Source organism: Nerophis lumbriciformis, linkage group LG08 (genome assembly GCF_033978685.3).
Source record: "Nerophis lumbriciformis linkage group LG08, RoL_Nlum_v2.1, whole genome shotgun sequence".
In the NCBI taxonomy this organism is placed as follows: Eukaryota; Metazoa; Chordata; class Actinopteri; order Syngnathiformes; family Syngnathidae; genus Nerophis; species Nerophis lumbriciformis.
Window position 1 is genome coordinate 41,245,312 of NC_084555.2, and position 18,094 is coordinate 41,263,405.

An 18,094-nucleotide genomic window follows, 5' to 3' on the forward strand; every position below is an offset into this window, starting at 1 on the left:
CTTCCGCAAACATTTCTTACATTTATATCGTCTATATTACACAACCCGACTGGGAACCACATATTTGCTGTCCCTAAGCATACGCAAATACATTTATAAAGTATAAAGAGATTCATTTGCAAACCGCAGTGTGATACCAACAGATAGTTTTTGGGGAAAAGAGCTCTTACCATATTTATGCTCTCTAAATCATCAAGTGGGTACTGGCTGTTCGTGATGTAAGTGTCCACCAAGGCCATGTAGTCTGTCAGGAGAGAATCCAGCAGCACCAGTCTGAGGGGCTGTAAGTGGATCACGGATAGCGTCATCACCTTTAGCAAGGCTATGGGACACGGACGCGTGTACCACATCTCTGTTTCATCCTGCAAAAAAAACAACTGTCAGTTGACTGACATACTCGGTTTTAACAGCTTTTCTCTTTTACTAGAGTGTACCATGGTCAGCTTGGACTTGATCTTCAGTGACAAGAGCTGGGAGGAGGGGACCTTCAGGTGGAGGCTCACCACTTCCTGAAGAGTGCTCACTCTGTCTGGAAGGAAACCTCCTGTCTCAGAGTGGAAACACATGACATCTGCCACCTTGGCGAAACAAGGTCAAAGAGTAAAGAAGCTGACTCAAGGACAGATATTTTGAAAATGTAGATGTATTCATATTAACATATACCTGTGTGTCAAATACATTAGTCAGCTTCACTCCAAACTGTGTATTAAGACATCCAGCAATAGCTCTGCAGTCATGGATTACCTGTATCATGTGACAAAATCAACAAAGGCTTAACAAAATCTGCAAAACTTAAAACAAATATTGCTCACTTTCAGTATGTGCTTATTCTGCAGAATCATGGAAAGACCATTCTTAAAGGCCCGCGCTCCAAGTAAAAGGATGTCAAATAGATAGACCTTGTTTTTCGTGGCAATCTAAAGGAGAAACAGACAACATGAATGAGCAATTAGTGGGTTGAACATTAGGTTATTTTGTTTGGGGGGAAAACAAGCATATTGTAGCAGGAAGTCAAGTAAAAGCATCATCATTATGTCATACATGTGCTGTTCTCGCCTGTGAATAATGTACCAAAAGGAATTTGGGAAAAAGTAATTATAGAGTTCAACAAAAAAAAAGCAGAGAAAGGTTGCTGATGATGATGAGCCGAGTCAACAACTAATTTGCAGTGACCAATCTGTTAATGTCTGCAAGAACTTAAAATAAACTCTAAAAGCCTCATTTATTTACTTTTCTTATTTTCCATATACCGGTATGTATATATGAGCAGGTTGCTTTAGGAAACCTCTACATGGAATGGATTTGTGGGCTGTTGTTGTTACGCATGAATGTCGCAGGTATAACATAGGTCTTGACAATTAATCAAATTTTAATTTCAATTTCGATTCTGGCATCTCATGATTATGAAAATATAATAATAAAAAAATAATAATAATAAAAAAACGCACATGCAAATTCCGGAGCTTTTGACAGTGAAACAGAAAAGGAGCGAATGAGTGAAAAAATAGCATGTTGACTAGAAGTTTGGGATGTCACCATAGTTGCTACTTTTTATTTGACACAGTGATTAGTGATCATCAATAATCACTAAACTCAATAGAAAAAGTAAGGCATATGATTTCCAGGTTCACGTAACAGCGGATCGAGTCACATAATTGGCCAATAGAACGGAATCCGCTGATAAACACAAAATAATATCAGGGAAATTGACATAAATGCAAGTGAAATGTTGTCATTGTGAGGAGAAGAGACCATCTATTTGGGAAAATAATGAGTCCGGTAGCAGTCATTAATCCCCGACACACTCAAACGCCGGCCGGCCGTCCTGAACTCAACAATGTCGAGACAGCCACTTGAAACGGCGACTAAACTACGAAGCTAAAACTTGCAGGAACAATCAATACACAACACATCTCATTTACTTGTGTTGTCCTAACGCCATCATCATCCACCCATTTTCTACCGCTTGTCCCTCTAGGGGTCGCGGGGTGCTCGAGCCTATCCCAGCTGCACAAGGGCAGAAGGCGGGTTACACACTGGACAAATCGCCGCCTCATCGCAGGGCCAACACAGATAGACAGATAACATTCACACAGAGTTGCCAAACATGTCTTTGGAGGTGGGAGGAAGCCAGAGCCGCAGTGTATATCTGACATCACATGGACAAAGATAAGACCTTCTGGAGGAAGGTTCTGTGGTCAGATGAAACAAAAATTTTGCTGTTTGGCCACAATACCCAGCAATATGTTTGGAGGTCAAAAGGTGAGGCCTTTAATCCCAGGAACACCCATCATACCGTCAAGCATGGTGGTGGTAGTATTATGCTCTGGGCCTGTTTTGCTGCCAATGGAACTGGTGCTTTACAGAGAGTAAATGGGACAATGAAAAAGGAGGTCGGGTCTTGGGCACAGTTGGGTGTTCCAACAGGAATTCAATGACCCCAAACACACGTAAAAAGTGGTAAAGGAATGGCTAAATCAGGCTAGAATTAAGGTTTTAAAATGTGGACAATGCTGAAGAAACAAGTCCATGTCAGAAAACCAACACATTTAGCTGAACTGCACCAGTTTTGTCAAGAAGAGTGGTCAAAAACTCAACCAGAAGCTTGCCAGAAGCTTGTGGATGGCTACCAAAAGCGCCTTATTGCAATGAAACTTGCCAAGGGACATGTAACCAAATATTAACATTGCTGTATGTATACTTTTGACCCAGCAAATTTGGTCACATTTTCAGTAGACCCATAATAAATTCATAAAAGAACCAAACTTCATGAATGTTTTTTGCAACCAACTAGTATGTGCTCCAATCACTCTTTCACAAAAAATAAGAGTTGTAGAAATGATTGGAAACTCAAAACAGCCATGACATTACGTTCTTTACAAGTGTATGTAAACTTTTGACCACGACTGTATATACACAGTATATATATGTTTTTTTTCTCAAAATTGTTCAGCCCCAATTGCCTTCCAATTAAAATTGGCTCCCATATAAAAAAATGGAACTGGAAGTTACAGAAAAATGTACTGGACATTAGGACAATATGTACATTAGGGGTGCCATTTTTTGCAGCCACAGCTATTTTTTTTATTTGTCCTTATTTATTATATAGAATATAGCAAAAAATACATTAATTAATTATTAATAAGATATTATGTTAAGTATTACATTCATTTGCTGTGTCACATATAACATAAAGCTAAGATGTTGATGTTTTGCTTGGAAAGTTTAGCTTGAACACATTCAGATTGGTTTTTGCATCTTGTATGCACTTAATATCGCAAAGTGGCCAACAGCATATTTCATTTTTTTTTTTAATCAGCCCTTGGTGGTAGTAAATAATATTTATATGGCCCTTTTTGTCTCGTGACTCATAGCACTTTAAGTTGAGAAACCCATTATCTACATTTAAGCTACATTTATACTAGTGTGGGTGGCACTGGGAGCCAGGTGGGTGAAGTGTCTTACCCAAGTACACATCGGCAGTGACTAAGACGGTGAAATTTCGAACTAGGAACACTTAGGTTTCTGGTCAGGCGCGCTACCATATGAGCGATGCCGCCTCAAAAAAGCTTGGCCACCCCTAAGAATTTTCTGGCAAAAAATAATCAGCTGATTATTCTTTCTGTTATATCGACTTTCTTACCTGAAGCCAACACATTCTTCCATGTTTGTATAGCGCAACCCCATCAGCCCCCACGCCAACCACATGCTGCTTCTTGATGTTCATCACCTAGAAGTACGAAGGTAAACAGCATTTTTAGAGCATAAATTGAAGACTTAAAGGCTTTGATTGAGTTAATTAATGCAAATGTGGCTTAACTTACAGCAAGTCCAAACTTCTCATGAAACTCATCAATAACTTCAAAGTTGATGTATTCTTCATCATCATCTAGTTAAACAACATAACTTTAAAGACAACTGATTATTCGCATGTTGGATGAGAATGAATGTGATAATTCACACAGAGCTCACCATGGAAAAAGTAATTTCTATATGGCTGGAAACTTTTCACCTCCAAGTGCTTTTCCAGGTCTTCAGGAATATTTCTGTTTTGTTGGGAACCATTGTTGACCACTGTTAACTAGTATTGAGTAATACCGCAATGTTGATGACATATCCACGTTGCAAATATTGCAAGTTGCCCTGGTCATCCTTTCACGCGATTCATTTTAATAGACGGCATTTCTGAATGCAAGTTTTTCAAGGTATAAGCTGGGTCACAGAACCAAATAAACTCGGATCTTGGAGAACCACTGTATAAACTATGTAACAATATAAACAAGACAACAACAATAACACGTTGTTATCCAAATATAAAAAATATTAAACTAAACATAGACCAGAATTCAACACGCTGGTATTGACCAAATACCGATACCACATTTGGTTGCGAAATGATCGATATTTGGTTCGATCAACCTAACCTGACTGTTAACTTACCCATTCTCTATGTCCTCTTCATTGGTAAATTCAACTGTTGATTAACAGACACACACACACACACACAATTAGTCAGTTTATGGAATTTCCCCGTCTAGCCACGTATGTATATTCCAAACATAGCTTTAATTTTACCCCACTGTTATTCTTAAAGTGAATGTACTCACCATTATGAATGTCAGGACCAAAGAACAATCTCGAACCGGGAATTTCACGTCCATTGCTGCCATTTATGACTAAAACACATTGAATAAATAGTTGATATCCATAGTTGTGCTTTAGGCCTCTTCTGGCATTCATTAAAATGCAGTCGGTAATCATACGTTATCTTCAAGCAAATTTACGTAAATAGTTTAGCAAATATAAAGACACTTGATAATGATATGACTGACCATTCGTAAGGACCAACGCCTTGTTAGCGTCAATGCGCTGCACGACACCAAGATAAGACGAAGACTTGAGGGTCAATTTAATACGTTTCCCTTTGAAGATACTTATAAATTGGCTGTCGTCAATCATCCTTTTGAAATATTATTTTTATGTAACACTAACTTATCAGACAGATACAGTTGACACTGCCTAAACACGAATCCGTGGCTTGGTCATAAACCTAGTTTGGATGTTGCCTTCAAGAACAAGACGAGTATTTGGAAAGTAGTTGTAAATTGGAAATGACTCCATTGTTTCTCTCTTGTTTCAAATAAAGACAATTATTACTAAATCAGGCACTTGAAATGAAAATATAAAATAAAACTAAAGCTGGATTTCAGCGCATTTTACGTTGATGATATGACCCAACTTTGTGCAGTAATTTAGTTATGTAAATTCCCAGTGACTCCAAAGAGGTCTTGAGCCCAGATGACGGAAGGCACCATCTGAATTGTTTTTGTCTTTCAGTAGAATTATAGCATAAAATAAAATGTGTAATATAATGCACTTAACACTTTTAAAATAAAATACGAGTTTTTACTCTATGTATGTGAGCTGTAATGGGCTAAACAATAATTACATTTAGGCCTGCAAGTAGCCACACGGGGGCAGGCTTAATTCACGCAAACCTGTTAGCAGCTGCACATTGTATGCAGTCATCATGATGATTGATGAACAGTTTCTAATATAATGTTATATAATATAATAATAATAATTACTTGAATATGTAAACTTAGGACAGTGCATGAGAATAGATAGGTACAGTATCATCATATCTGTATGTGACTTGGTTTTGACAACACAATTTGGCATAACAACCTTTGACCCTCAATACACATTTCAGTTGAATTCAAATTGGATATGATATGACAGAGATAACTGTTTAAATTAAACATTTCTAAATTAATTTATTTTTTATTTTTTATTTCAGCCAAATGCGCAATTGGTATCTGGATCAAACTTGGTTTGACATAAATACCAACCCCACAGACACATTATCAATTTCACTCAAACTGAAGACACTGGAGTTTCCATCTAAACTTAAATTGCGGCCAAGTGCACAAACTGGATCAGAGGAGAATTAATCTTGGATTGAGATAGATACACAGCAATTATGTCCATATTAGATAAGATTTGAAAGACAAAAACGATTCATCATGCAAAACAAGATATTACATTTTAAATTTGTAATATTTAAAGTCCAAGAGCTGGACCCGATCTGGTTTAAACTTAGTTTGACAATAAAACCTTAAACCCAGTTACATCACATTGTGTTTTCATTTAAACTGGATACAAATTTTAGATTTTAGAATTAGATTTTCCATTGCAAACAGGATTTTTTTATTTTAAAATTGAATGACTGACAAAGCCGTAGACTAGATCAGATCTGGATTAAGGTTGGTTTGACATTTTCCTCTTCTGACCCTCTACTGTACATTGTTAATTACACTTGATGTAATACAAACGATATAGTGTAACAATGTTTGACCCTATTAAATTGTATTTTCCATGTTTGATTTAAACTGCTGTCAAACACAAAAACTGGACCAGATCTGTCTGGAATTTTTAGATGGCCCAGCACATTAAACATGCATACATTGCAATTTCATTCCCATTGGATACTATTTAATATAAACATAAGAGATTCATCATGTTAAACAGGATTTTACATGAAGAAAATAATACTGTATAATGTAAATGGGATACAATCTGGATTAAACTTGGTTTGACAATGTAACATCAACCATACATTGACATTGTCAGATAATGGATTGTCCATTTTAAATTTAAATTATTGACAAATAGACACACTGGATCAGATTTAGATTATGCTTTGTTTGTCATTACAGCGTGTGACCCTATTGCTAATTTGTTTTGACATGATCCACACATGTTTTCCATTTTAATTTAAATTACTGACAAATCCACAAAATGGATTAGAACCGGATTAATCTTGACATTACTGTTTCTGATCCTGCACATTGTTAATTAAATGTGACGCTGTCTCACTCCGCATTCACACAAACAGGATTATATTCCACAGAGATTTTTCACCCCTTGACACAAAACATTTCAAAGTGTGCATGGTTTCTGAGACCTCATCACTGTTGAGGGGCAGAAACATCAACAGTTTGTAGAACACATTCATTTGGTGTAAGGTATCGTATAAATATTGCAAATATTTCAGCAACTTTAGTCAAGCAAAAGTGACGCTGAGAGGAGTTCCTCTGCCCACCTTGGAGTGGAGGTAATGCCATGCTGGCCACAGTGCAGCCTGCCTCCCGCCCACAGACAAGCTGCGGCTGAATGTTGCTTGTTGCTTGTGTCACGTCCATTGACGAGTGTGTGTGTGTGTGTTTATGTGTGTGTGTGTGTGCGTGTGCGTGTGTGTGTGTGTGTGTGTGTGTGTGAATGCAACGTGCTGCTGAGAGCTGAGCACCAGTGAGGCAAGCAAAGTGATCAGATGCTCCCATCAAGGAGGACGCAGATGGACAGCTTAGTACAGCCTCTCGTCGCCCAGTATCTCGCCATGGGCTGTCAATCAAAAGACAACAACAAAAGTGCAAGTATACCTGCGGACGATAAGAGCAAAGACGATGTGTAAGTTTTTCAAAATTCTTATTGTCACTTTTGAACTTATTTTAGTCTGTGGGGCTGTGCCTTTGCTTACCTTGTTCATTGAGTTTGGCCAAAAACGTGAGGAAAAGTGTTTGGCAAAATAATTCGAAATGTGTGTTACTACTGCATTTGCTGGTCAAACATCAGTGTAAACTGGATGTCTGTAATTAACTGGTATTTCCCACACTTAAAGGAAGGAAATGAGAACAATGCATCATCTCATGCGAGTTCCTTTACCGTCAAACACTTCCATGCTTAACATTTTGTGTGACAAATGTTAGATGCTACATTTAGATCCAGAAATATTTGGACAACTTTATTTATATATTTTTTTCAGATTTAGCCACTTAAAACAACCAGAAATGAGGGTTATACAGAATCTCTCAAAAGTGAGTACCGGTACATGGTGCACCCCTCACATTTCATTGACCAAAGTTACAGTATATGTTCTCAAGGGCCGAAAATATAGAAATTAAATTGTCAGTGTATAGCCGCAGCATCGAACAGGGACGTGTTAGGAAGATCCAGACAAAGCTTAGCCCAGATAAGTGATGGATTTTTTTATAGCATGCTCAAAAAATTGGTGCTTTTTAAAAAAATAAAAAAACTATAAGGCATCTCAACTTTCAAAATCTGACCACTTATAACAAAATGCATTGGATTATACTATTAAATGTATATTCTTTAAACTGATTGTTAAACTGATTATTATCCAAGTGTGTTTGGATTCTTTAAATACAACCTTGTACATATCATTATCTTGCTCTCCTTCACTTTATTTGCACTATCTTTACTCATAGTAAGCAGACACTTTTCAAATTAAATTCACAAACCTGTGTCATCATCCGTTTCATCACAGCTGGTGTTGTTGTCAATTTGTTTCAGTATTGTTTGTTGGAAAAATTTCCCAATTTCAATGTTTACTGTCTTCACGTGAGTGCTTCTCACGTAGGCGCAGTCATTACCCAGCCTGAGTTAGTAGGGGCATTACATTGTCGTAAACGTTACAGAAACAAAAACAACAAGAATGTCAGCACAATGTGCTGTGCACAGCTGAAGATACACCATACGATTGAAACAAGGGCACTGGCAATAACCTTTTTATAAGTACATTGTTTTAACCAAATGTTGTGTAATAATAGCACAGTATTTGATGTTGATAATAAAGTAAAATACATGTCGGTTCCCCGGGTTGCTAGCTTGGTAGCTAGCACGCTCATCTCCAATGCCAGGTTGGAGTCTTGGGCGGAACAAAAAGCAGAGACTGAAACAGGCGGGATACACAAGTTATCATATATGTAAGTTAATGTAAGTGAGGGTCCTGAAAATAAAGATGATCGCTGACGTTGGGAAAGCTTAATATGAAGAAAGGAAAACAGCCATGATCTCAGGAGTCACTTTATTAGCATTGGACTTCGAACCTGATTTACTAAGGTCGAAATGCCACGCGCTTAACAGCATGAGCAAACAATAAAATTGGGTGTACTATTAGTGGGCGTGTTGCGTGTAATCTACTAAGACTGCGTCTGCAATTGAAAATGGGTGGAGACCGCCTTAATAAATGAGTATTTTGCGTGTTCTATAAGGTGCTTTCACCATGGAAACACTCAATCATTTACTGTACATTCACCTTGTCATGCTCTTACCTGTTGCGTTTTGCTGTTTTTAAACATGCAGGGGACACTTACCACTTTTTATGGGCATTCTTAGAACCAGTCGGACTCGTGCAGTGCATCTACATAGAAACCACGTTTTTTCCTTTTTTTTAGCAATGTTAAGGTGCGCTCGTGGGAGAGAGGCTGCACTTACTGTGCTCAAGAGGCAAAAAATGTATACTTTAAGAAGTTTTTTTCATATAGGAGATATGTTAATAATTTTTATTTTATGTTAAAATACAAACACACACTAAAGGACACCCAAACACATCAATCACATTTGTTTTAATCAGCCCATTTAGTCACCCAGCATGCAGTATACAATTATAAAAGAATGTTGCTGAATAGGCGATATGTCAAATATTTTGTATTAATGTCACTTCAAATATGTTACACACACACACGTAGGACGGATGATTGTCGTCTGTCCATCGTCAGTCTTTGCAGCGGCAGCACTGATCCTGCAGCCATGTGTAAGCCAAGTAAGAGTTTAAAGACAAACAACACACTTCCGGCCTTTACAATAAAAGTGCTGTGCTAACAAGACTGCAAGTAAAAGTATTTAGGAAGTTTATGATTGCATTATATGAAGTAAGAAAAATGTATGTATCATACATACCGTATTTCCTTGAATTAGCGCCGGGCGGTAATTAATTTAAAACCTCTTCTCACTCCGGCGCTTACCAAAGGCATGCGTTAAATTTAGGCATGCGCTTATAAATTTGAGTGTGATGTAAGGATACCATCATGACATCGCTTAATGCCGCAATAAAATTTAAAGCACAATGAATCATCCCGGGAGTTCTTTTTGTTTGGGTCTGAAAAGGCAATTAAAATAACATTATTACCGCCTGTTAGCAGGTTTTCTTAGCTCATGATTTGTTTCTGAAATGTTACTTGTACAACTGCATCAAAATGACTCATATTTGACATACGCAGCTATATTAATAAAACATTTTTTCAAAATAAAGCGCTTTGAAAGACGCAACTCCAACAACAAAAAGTCAGCTCTCCACCACTACAAACTAACACAATATTAATAATAAGAATTGCAATTACCTTAAATCCTACTGAATAGCTCTTTATCTTCTTCCCTTTAATTGATTTTAAATTATTGAAATTAGCCTCCTCCATTTTGAAAATGATGCCTTGAAAGGTGAAGTGTCACTCGTGACGTGACGAGTTTGACCCGGCGGTAATTCTACGCATATGCTAATTATTTTGCGAAACGAGTTTGACCCGGCGGTAATTCTGACCCGGCGGTAATTCTAGGCATGCGCTAATTATTTTGCAAAACGAGTTTGACCTGGCGGTAATTCTAGGCATGTGCATATTATATACCCGGCGGCAATTCAAGGAAATACGGTATTGCTTCTTATAATACAGATTGATTTATTGCTTGTGCTCGATAAGATTCACCTGTGAATCCTTAGGTTAATTCAGTGTTGACACATAAATCAATAATCACGCCGAACTAGAAATCAGTTGACGGATTTTGTCTTTAAAACGACACAAGAGCAAGGGTTGTCCGTGCAAAGAGTCACACGCTTGATACGTTACTTATGTATTTAGAGACGAGAATGGACAGACACATGGACCGGGTGTTGCGCAAGTCTATGCCATTAGTTGACAGTTTATCTTTAAAACAACGCAAGAGTCACAGCCTTCCGCCAAATTATTACCCCGGATTCCCCCAAGATACGTTACGTCAACACCGCAGACCTTCTCTGTGCTGTGCCATCCGACAATATTGTAACATCCGAAGGAATTCCTAGTTTGTCTTTCTTTATTTCACAACATGCAACGTTCTCATACAACAGGCTCAATCTCCGTGTCTCGCTCTCTTTTCCGGCAACATTCAAACAACCGTTTAACCCATGGGTGTCAAACTCTGGCCCACGGGCCAAATTTGGCCCGCCGTGTAAATTCACTTGGCTCGTGAGGTGATATCAACTTCACACTAGAACTGGCCCGCCGATTATATACAGCGGCGGTGCCGCGGTACACTGCTAATTCTCATACTTGACAAACCTCCCGGGAGACTCCCAAATTTCAGTGCCCCTCCCGAGAATTGTAACATCCCCTTTTCGTCCAGTCCAACGAGTGCTGACTCAGTTACATAATACGTGCGACTTTGGCACGCACACAGAAGTGAATGCAACGCATACTTGATCTTCAGCGATACAGGTTACACTGAGAGTGCCAGTATAAAAAACTTTAACATTGTTAGAAATATACGCCACGCTGTGGATCCACACCAAACAAGAATGACAAACACATTTCGGGAGAACATCCGCAGAGTAACACAACATAAACACAACATAACAAATACCCAGAATCCTTTGCAGCACTAACTCTTCCAGGACGCTACAAGGTGTGTGTGTGTGTGTGTGTGTGTGTGTATTCAACAAATAAACCATAGTCTTGGCCTAGGCGGATTACAAAGAAAAGTACTAACCAAATACACTTCTTAAGAAGGGACTCATAAATAAACGTACATACAATTATGTTGTGCTAAAATAGATAAACTAAATTAATAATGAATATGTTTCCCAGATATAATGTGCAAATTAATTTGCAGCTTCACCACTGTAATTATAATTTTTGCACTTAAGAAACTTCTGTATGACTTTAGCTCCAGACTTCTTCTGTTTGTCTGATATTGTCATTACTGCCACAAGTGGTGGAAAAGTGTATTACAACTGAGTACCGCTGCCACCCATACAGACCACAGCTGAGGAACAGATATTTTGAGCGCCGCTCAAGGGTACACTCCTGGCCCAACAATGGATCCCTGTGGTTAAGAAACAGTTGGAAGAGTGCATGCACAAGAAGGAATGTTTTTGTTCTTTTGTTGCGTAAAAAAGAATGTGGCCATCAACAAACGTTAATCATAGAATGGAATCATCCATACACCGTATCGAATCTTAATGAATCGTTCATTCACTAAATTGAATGGTATTGAATCACTCATACAATAAATCGAATTGCATTGAATAGTTCTGTATCATAAATTAATCGTTTTTGAATTGCATCGTAACCCATGTATCACGATGCGAATCGATTCGTCCATCACAGAGAGATTTGCATCACTTCTACTTACAGGTTACAACCTTGTCAAATGATATGAAACCATGTATTAATCACAAAGATGATTATTTACATAAACCTTAGGTTTAGGTCAGGCTGATTAGAAAAATAAGTATCAACCAAATTGTGAAAGTTTCTTTCCTCCGGGTTCCTCGGATCACCAATCACCGACATGACAGCTCCTTCTCAGGTTTTAGAACAGTGGTCCCCAACCTTTTTGTAACTACGGACCGGTCAACGCTTGAAAATTTGTCCCACGGACCGGGGTGGGGGTGGTGGGGTGGGGGAGAATTTCGGGAGATTTTCGGGAGAAAATTGTCCCGGGAGGTTTTCGGGAGAGGCGCTGAATTTCGGGAGTCTTTTCAACCCATATTCAATTGAATGCACTACAAAGACAAGATATTTGATGTTCAAACTCATAAACTTTTCTTTTGTTTTTTTTTGCAAATAATAATTAACTTAGAATTTCATGGCTGCAACACGTGCCAAAGTAGTTGGGAAAGGGCATGTTCACCACTGTGTTACATGGCCTTTCCTTTTAACAACACTCAGTAAACGTTTGGGAACTGAGGAGACACATTTTTTTAAGCTTCTCAGGTGGAATTCTTTCCCATTCTTGCTTGATGTACAGCTTAAGTTGTTCAACAGTCCGGGGGTCTTCGTTGTGGTATTTTAGGCTTCATAATGCGCCACACATTTTCAATGGGAGACAGGTCTGGACTACAGGCAGGACAGTCTAGTACCCGCACTCTTTTACTATGAAGCCACGTTGATGTAACACGTGGCTTGGCATTGTCTTGCTGAAATAAGCAGGGGCGTCCATGGTAACGTTGCTTGGATGGCAACATATGTTGCTCCAAAACCTGTATGTACCTTTCAGCATTAATGATGCCTTCACAGATGTGTAAGTTACCCATGTCTTGGGCACTAATGCACCCCCATACCATCACAGATGCTGACTTTTAAACATTGCTTCTATAACAATCCGGATGGTTCTTTTCCTCTTTGGTCCGGAGGACACGACGTCCACAGTTTCCAAAAACAATTTGAAATGTGGACTCGTCAGACCACAGAACACTTTTCCACTTTGTATCAGTCCATCTTAGATGAGCTCAGGCCCAGCGAAGCCGACGGCTTTTCTGGGTGTTGTTGATAAACGGTTTTCGCCTTGCATAGGAGAGTTTTAACTTGCACTTACAGATGTAGCAACCAACTGTAGTTACTGACAGTGGGTTTCTGAAGTGTTCCTGAGCCCATGTGGTGATATCCTTTACACACTGATGTCGCTTGTTGATGCAGTACAGCCTGGGGGATCGAAGGTCACGGGCTTAGCTGCTTACGTGCAGTGATTTCTCCAGATTCTCTGAACCCTTTGATGATATTACGGACAGTAGATGGTGAAATTCCTAAATTCCTTGCAATAGCTGGTTGAGAAAGGTTTTTCTTAAACTGTTCAACAATTTTCTCACGCATTTGTTGATAAAGTGGTGACCCTCGCCCCATCCTTGTTTGTGAAAGACTGAGCATTTCATGGAATCTACTTTTATACCCAATCATGGCACCCACCTGTTCCCAATTTGCCTGTTCACCTGTGGGATGTTCCAAATAAGTGTTTGATGAGCATTCCTCAACTTTATCAGTATTTATTGCCACCTTTCCCAACTTCTTTGTCAAGTGTTGCTGGCATCAAATTCTTAAGTTAATGATTATTTACAAAAAAAATGTTTATCAGTTTGAACATCAAATATGTTGTCTTTGTAGCATATTCAACTGAATATGTGTTGAAAATGATTTGCAAATCATTGTATTCCATTTATATTTACATCTAACACAATTTCCCAACTCATATGGAAACGGGGTTTGTAATTATATTTGCATCTTCTCCTCCCAGTTTTGTGGGTGTTCTGATGATCAACATACATTTTGCATATTAATTAAGACAAGGACGCAAAAAGGATTGCAAGCCTTATTCTGCTCACTTAACAGACGCAATCCACTGTGCACACGTTTAGTAAATCAGCTTTGCATGTGCTATAAGTTTTGCATGTGTTTTAGTCCACGCAAACCTTTAGTAAATCAGTACCTACGTGTCCAACTACAACCTGGAGAAGAGGACTGCACTTTGTCAGGCCCCTACCTTCACACCTGTTCAACTTGGGTGTCCCACCTAAAGACTAAGTTCCTGCTGGTAGCTTTTAACCACAATAAAGTGTCAATCGTTCAGGAAGGAAACTAAAAATACAAGTAAAATAAATAAAATAAATTATCCTTCATCCACATATTATTAGCCATCACATTTATCTTAACTTGATGGCCTATTTCTTAAACTGAATTTAACCTACAGTAGGACTTCACACACAGTAGTCAATATTTACACAACTGAAAAATAATGTAGCCTTATGAATAAAACAAAAACATTCTTCTCAAACTAGTTTATCAACAGGTCAGCTGCATCATGCCACAAAGTTTCTGCATTCTTTACTCATTTATGCAGAGAAACTTAACAGCACTGCCTACACTCTAGACATAGTAATGTTTTTTTTCCACGTTGTGTTTTACTGTACCAACTACCCAGGAAACATAAGTTCCCCTGTTCTTTTAAATTATATTTAATTGATTGTGTTCTCGGCCAGTAAGCAAGTAGAATTACATCGTGAGGAGGTTCACTTTGTATATTAACGAACAGTAAGCAAAGCATGTAGACAATTACAGTGTGAGGAAATAATGTTATCCTATATCATCGCTATATACCTATATGTAGGTATATAGGTATATAATAACTATATACCTATATATTCACAGTTTAAACAGAAATAGCAACGGATAGCTCTTTTTGACCTCACAGCTCATTTCAACAGATCACCTGAAGCAGCAAATACACACAGCTTTAACGTACTGTTGTGTCAATTTCCCGATCGATGGCTCGCCTGCTGATGGCGTCATAGTGTCAAAAATAAAATGTGTCCTCTTCACTTTTGCAGTATGTGAACACTTAGGTCAGGGGTCGGCAACCCGCGGCTCCGGAGCCGCATGCGGCTCTTAGATCACTCTGATGCGGCTCAGCTGCATACTTTACGACCCCTTTTCAGTGCCTCTCATAGTAAACTCCCGGGATTAATATTCTCCGATTTTCACCCTCACAATACTAATAAGGACATGCCATGATGGTATAGCATTTAGCGCCCTCTACAATCTGTATTAACTGTCAGGCTTGTCCCTGACAGTTTGACTGTTTTAGTTTTTTCTCTGTGTTTGTCTTAGTTTCCTGTCAGCGCTTTTATTTTGTCTTCATTTCCTGAGTGTCTCCCTGAGTGCTGCTTCCCCTCAGCTGTGGCTGATTGGCACCTGGCCACACCTGGTGTCAATCAGCCAGCTACTATTTAAACCTGCCTTCTCCTCCAGTCATTGCTGGATCATTGTCGTTCCTACCTGTCGTGTCGTTGTTCTTAAGACTTGTCGTTGTAGCTCTGTCTACTTTTGGTTTCACTCTGCTCATGTCCTAGTTCCTTCGTGTCACAGTAAGTGTTTTTGGTTTCTTGTCCACAGTTAGCCTCTGTGCTATTTTAGTTCATAGCCAAGTTTGTTCTCCGCCTTGTGCGCGCCTTTTGTTACCCTTTCGTTTGTTGTTTTGCCTTAGTGTATAATTAAATCATGTTTTCTCGTACAATGCCTTCTGCCTTCTCTGCATCTTGGGGTTCGTCACCTACAAACTCTGACATAATGATCCAGCCAAATTCGAATCTCGCAGAGATGTCCATGGCGGAGAGGCTTAACAAAGTTTTGGACTTAATGGCTAATCTGAAGAAAAGTTCGGCCGCTTTTCAAGCCCTCTCCCTCCCACCCCTGTCGTCTGTGGTCCTATCTGGGGACGTCTGGGATCCGTCCCTTGGGGGAGGGGCTATGAGTAGCAGTGCAGCTGGGGAGGCACAGCTACTTCTCGCCCCAGTGGGTCTGCAAGAGACGGCGCCATCATCTCCGGTGGGTCTGCAACCTACGGCGCCACCATTCACTCCGGTGGGCCGGCAGACGCCACCATGCAGTCCGGTGGGCCGGCAGACGCCACCATGCAGTCCGGTGGGCCGGCAGACGCCACCATGCAGTCCGGTGGGCCGGCAGACGCCACCATGCAGTCCGGTGGGCCGGCAGACGCCACCATGCAGTCCGGTGGGCCGGCAGACGCCACCATGCAGTCCGGTGGGCCGGCAGACGCCACCATGCAGTCCGGTGGGCCGGCAGACGCCACCATGCAGTCCGGTGGTCCGGCAGACGCCACCATGCAGTCCGGTGGTCCGGCAGACGCCACCATGCAGTCCGGTGGGCCGGCAGACGCCACCATGCAGTCCGGTGGGCCGGCAGACGCCACCATGCACTCCGGTGGGTCTACAACCGACGGCGCCACCATCCTCCTCTCCGGTGGGCCAGCAGCAGACGGCGCCACCATCCTCCTCTCCGGTGGGCCAGCAGCAGACGGCGCCACCATCCTCCTCTCCGGTGGGCCAGCAGCAGACGGCGCCACCATCCTCCTCTCCGGTGGGCCAGCAGCAGACGGCGCCACCATCCTCTTCTCCGGTGGGCCAGCAGCAGAGGGCGCCACCATCCTCTTCTCCGGTGGGCCAGCAGCAGAGGGCGCCACCATCCTCTTCTCCGGTGGGCCAGCAGCAGAGGGCGCCACCATCCTCTTCTCCGGTGGGCCAGCAGCAGAGGGCGCCACCATCCTCTTCTCCGGTGGGCCAGCAGCAGAGGGCGCCACCATCCTCCTCTCTGGTGAGCCAACAGACGCCGCCACCATGCACTCCGGTGGGCCAGCAGAAGGCGCCACCGCCATCTTCTCCGGTGGGCCAGCAGAGGGCGCCACCGCCATCTTCTCCGGTGGGCCAGCAGAGGGCGCCACCATCTTCTCCGGTGGGCCAGCAGAGGGCGCCACCATCGTCTCCGGTGGGTCCTCCCATGCCGGCGGTCGAGCCGCCTCGCCAATTGCGGCAGCGTTCAACTCGCCCTCGCCACCTAACTCTTCCCCGCTGGTTGCGGGGACACTTGGCCTGGTGGCCCACCTCCTTGTCCTCCCTCCACCCTCCCGTGACTTTGGACTTTTTTGGGGGGGGGGTTCTAGAACGTCTGGTATCCGTTATAGGAAGGGGGGCTACTGTCAGGCTTGTCCCTGACAGTTTGACTGTTTTAGTTTTTTCTCTGTGTTTGTCTTAGTTTCCTGTCAGCGCTTTTATTTTGTCTTCATTTCCTGAGTGTCTCCCTGAGTGCTGCTTCCCCTCAGCTGTGGCTGATTGGCACCTGGCCACACCTGGTGTCAATCAGCCAGCTACTATTTAAACCTGCCTTCTCCTCCAGTCATTGCTGGATCATTGTCGTTCCTACCTGTCGTGTCGTTGTTCTTAAGACTTGTCGTTGTAGCTCTGTCTACTTTTGGTTTCACTCTGCTCATGTCCTAGTTCCTTCGTGTCACAGTAAGTGTTTTTGGTTTCTTGTCCACAGTTAGCCTCTGTGCTATTTTAGTTCATAGCCAAGTTTGTTCTCCGCCTTGTGCGCGCCTTTTGTTACCCTTTCGTTTGTTGTTTTGCCTTAGTGTATAATTAAATCATGTTTTCTCGTACAATGCCTTCCGCCTTCTCTGCATCTTGGGGTTCGTCACCTACAAACTCTGACATTAACAGCGTGCCAGTCCAGCCTTTTGTTATTTGTATCTTCTGCTTGCACACGTAAGTGACAGCAAGGCATACTTGGTCAACAGCCACACAGGTTACACTGACGGTGGCCGTACAAAACAACTTTAACACTCTTACTAATAATACGCCACACTTTGAACCAAAACCAAACAAGAATGACAAACACATTTCGGAAGAACATCC

General features: G+C 41.2%; 2 protein-coding genes across 10 annotated transcripts in view; one reads left to right on the forward strand and one right to left on the reverse strand.

The window, feature by feature from the left end:
• Positions 1-5,180, reverse strand: part of exd1 (exonuclease 3'-5' domain containing 1) — a 53,350-nt gene extending 48,170 nt beyond the window's left edge. For 5 of the 8 annotated variants that reach the window (XR_009816050.1, XR_009816051.1, XR_009816049.1 and 2 more), the window contains exons 1-10: positions 4,833-5,177; positions 4,608-4,676; positions 4,441-4,474; positions 3,973-4,046; positions 3,825-3,889; positions 3,644-3,730; positions 813-917; positions 664-744; positions 435-578; positions 171-362 (exon numbers count right to left, since the gene is read on the reverse strand). Coding sequence is in view for 5 of the 8 variants with exons in the window: in XM_061968961.1 (XP_061824945.1) it covers positions 171-362; positions 435-578; positions 664-744; positions 813-917; positions 3,644-3,730; positions 3,825-3,889; positions 3,973-4,046; positions 4,441-4,474; positions 4,608-4,676; positions 4,833-4,959 (978 nt within the window). In the remaining 3 variants the exon portion in view is untranslated. Of the gene's footprint in view, positions 1-170; positions 363-434; positions 579-663; positions 745-812; positions 918-3,643; positions 3,731-3,824; positions 3,890-3,972; positions 4,047-4,440; positions 4,475-4,607; positions 4,677-4,832 lie in introns of all 8 variants that reach the window. The other 3 variants (XM_061968960.1, XM_061968959.2, XM_061968958.1) reach the window with 3 other exon arrangements.
• A 2,082-nt stretch (positions 5,181-7,262) lies between these two features.
• LOC133611817 (RAS guanyl-releasing protein 1-like) overlaps positions 7,263-18,094 on the forward strand; it is a 79,444-nt gene continuing 68,612 nt past the window's right edge. Inside the window, exon 1 of one of the 2 annotated variants that reach the window (XM_061968963.1) lies at positions 7,263-7,470. In XM_061968963.1, coding sequence (XP_061824947.1) covers positions 7,334-7,470 — 137 coding nt within the window. In that variant the 5' untranslated portion in view covers positions 7,263-7,333. Of the gene's footprint in view, positions 7,471-17,303; positions 17,693-18,094 lie in introns of those variants that run through there. The other variant, XM_061968964.2, reaches the window with a different exon arrangement.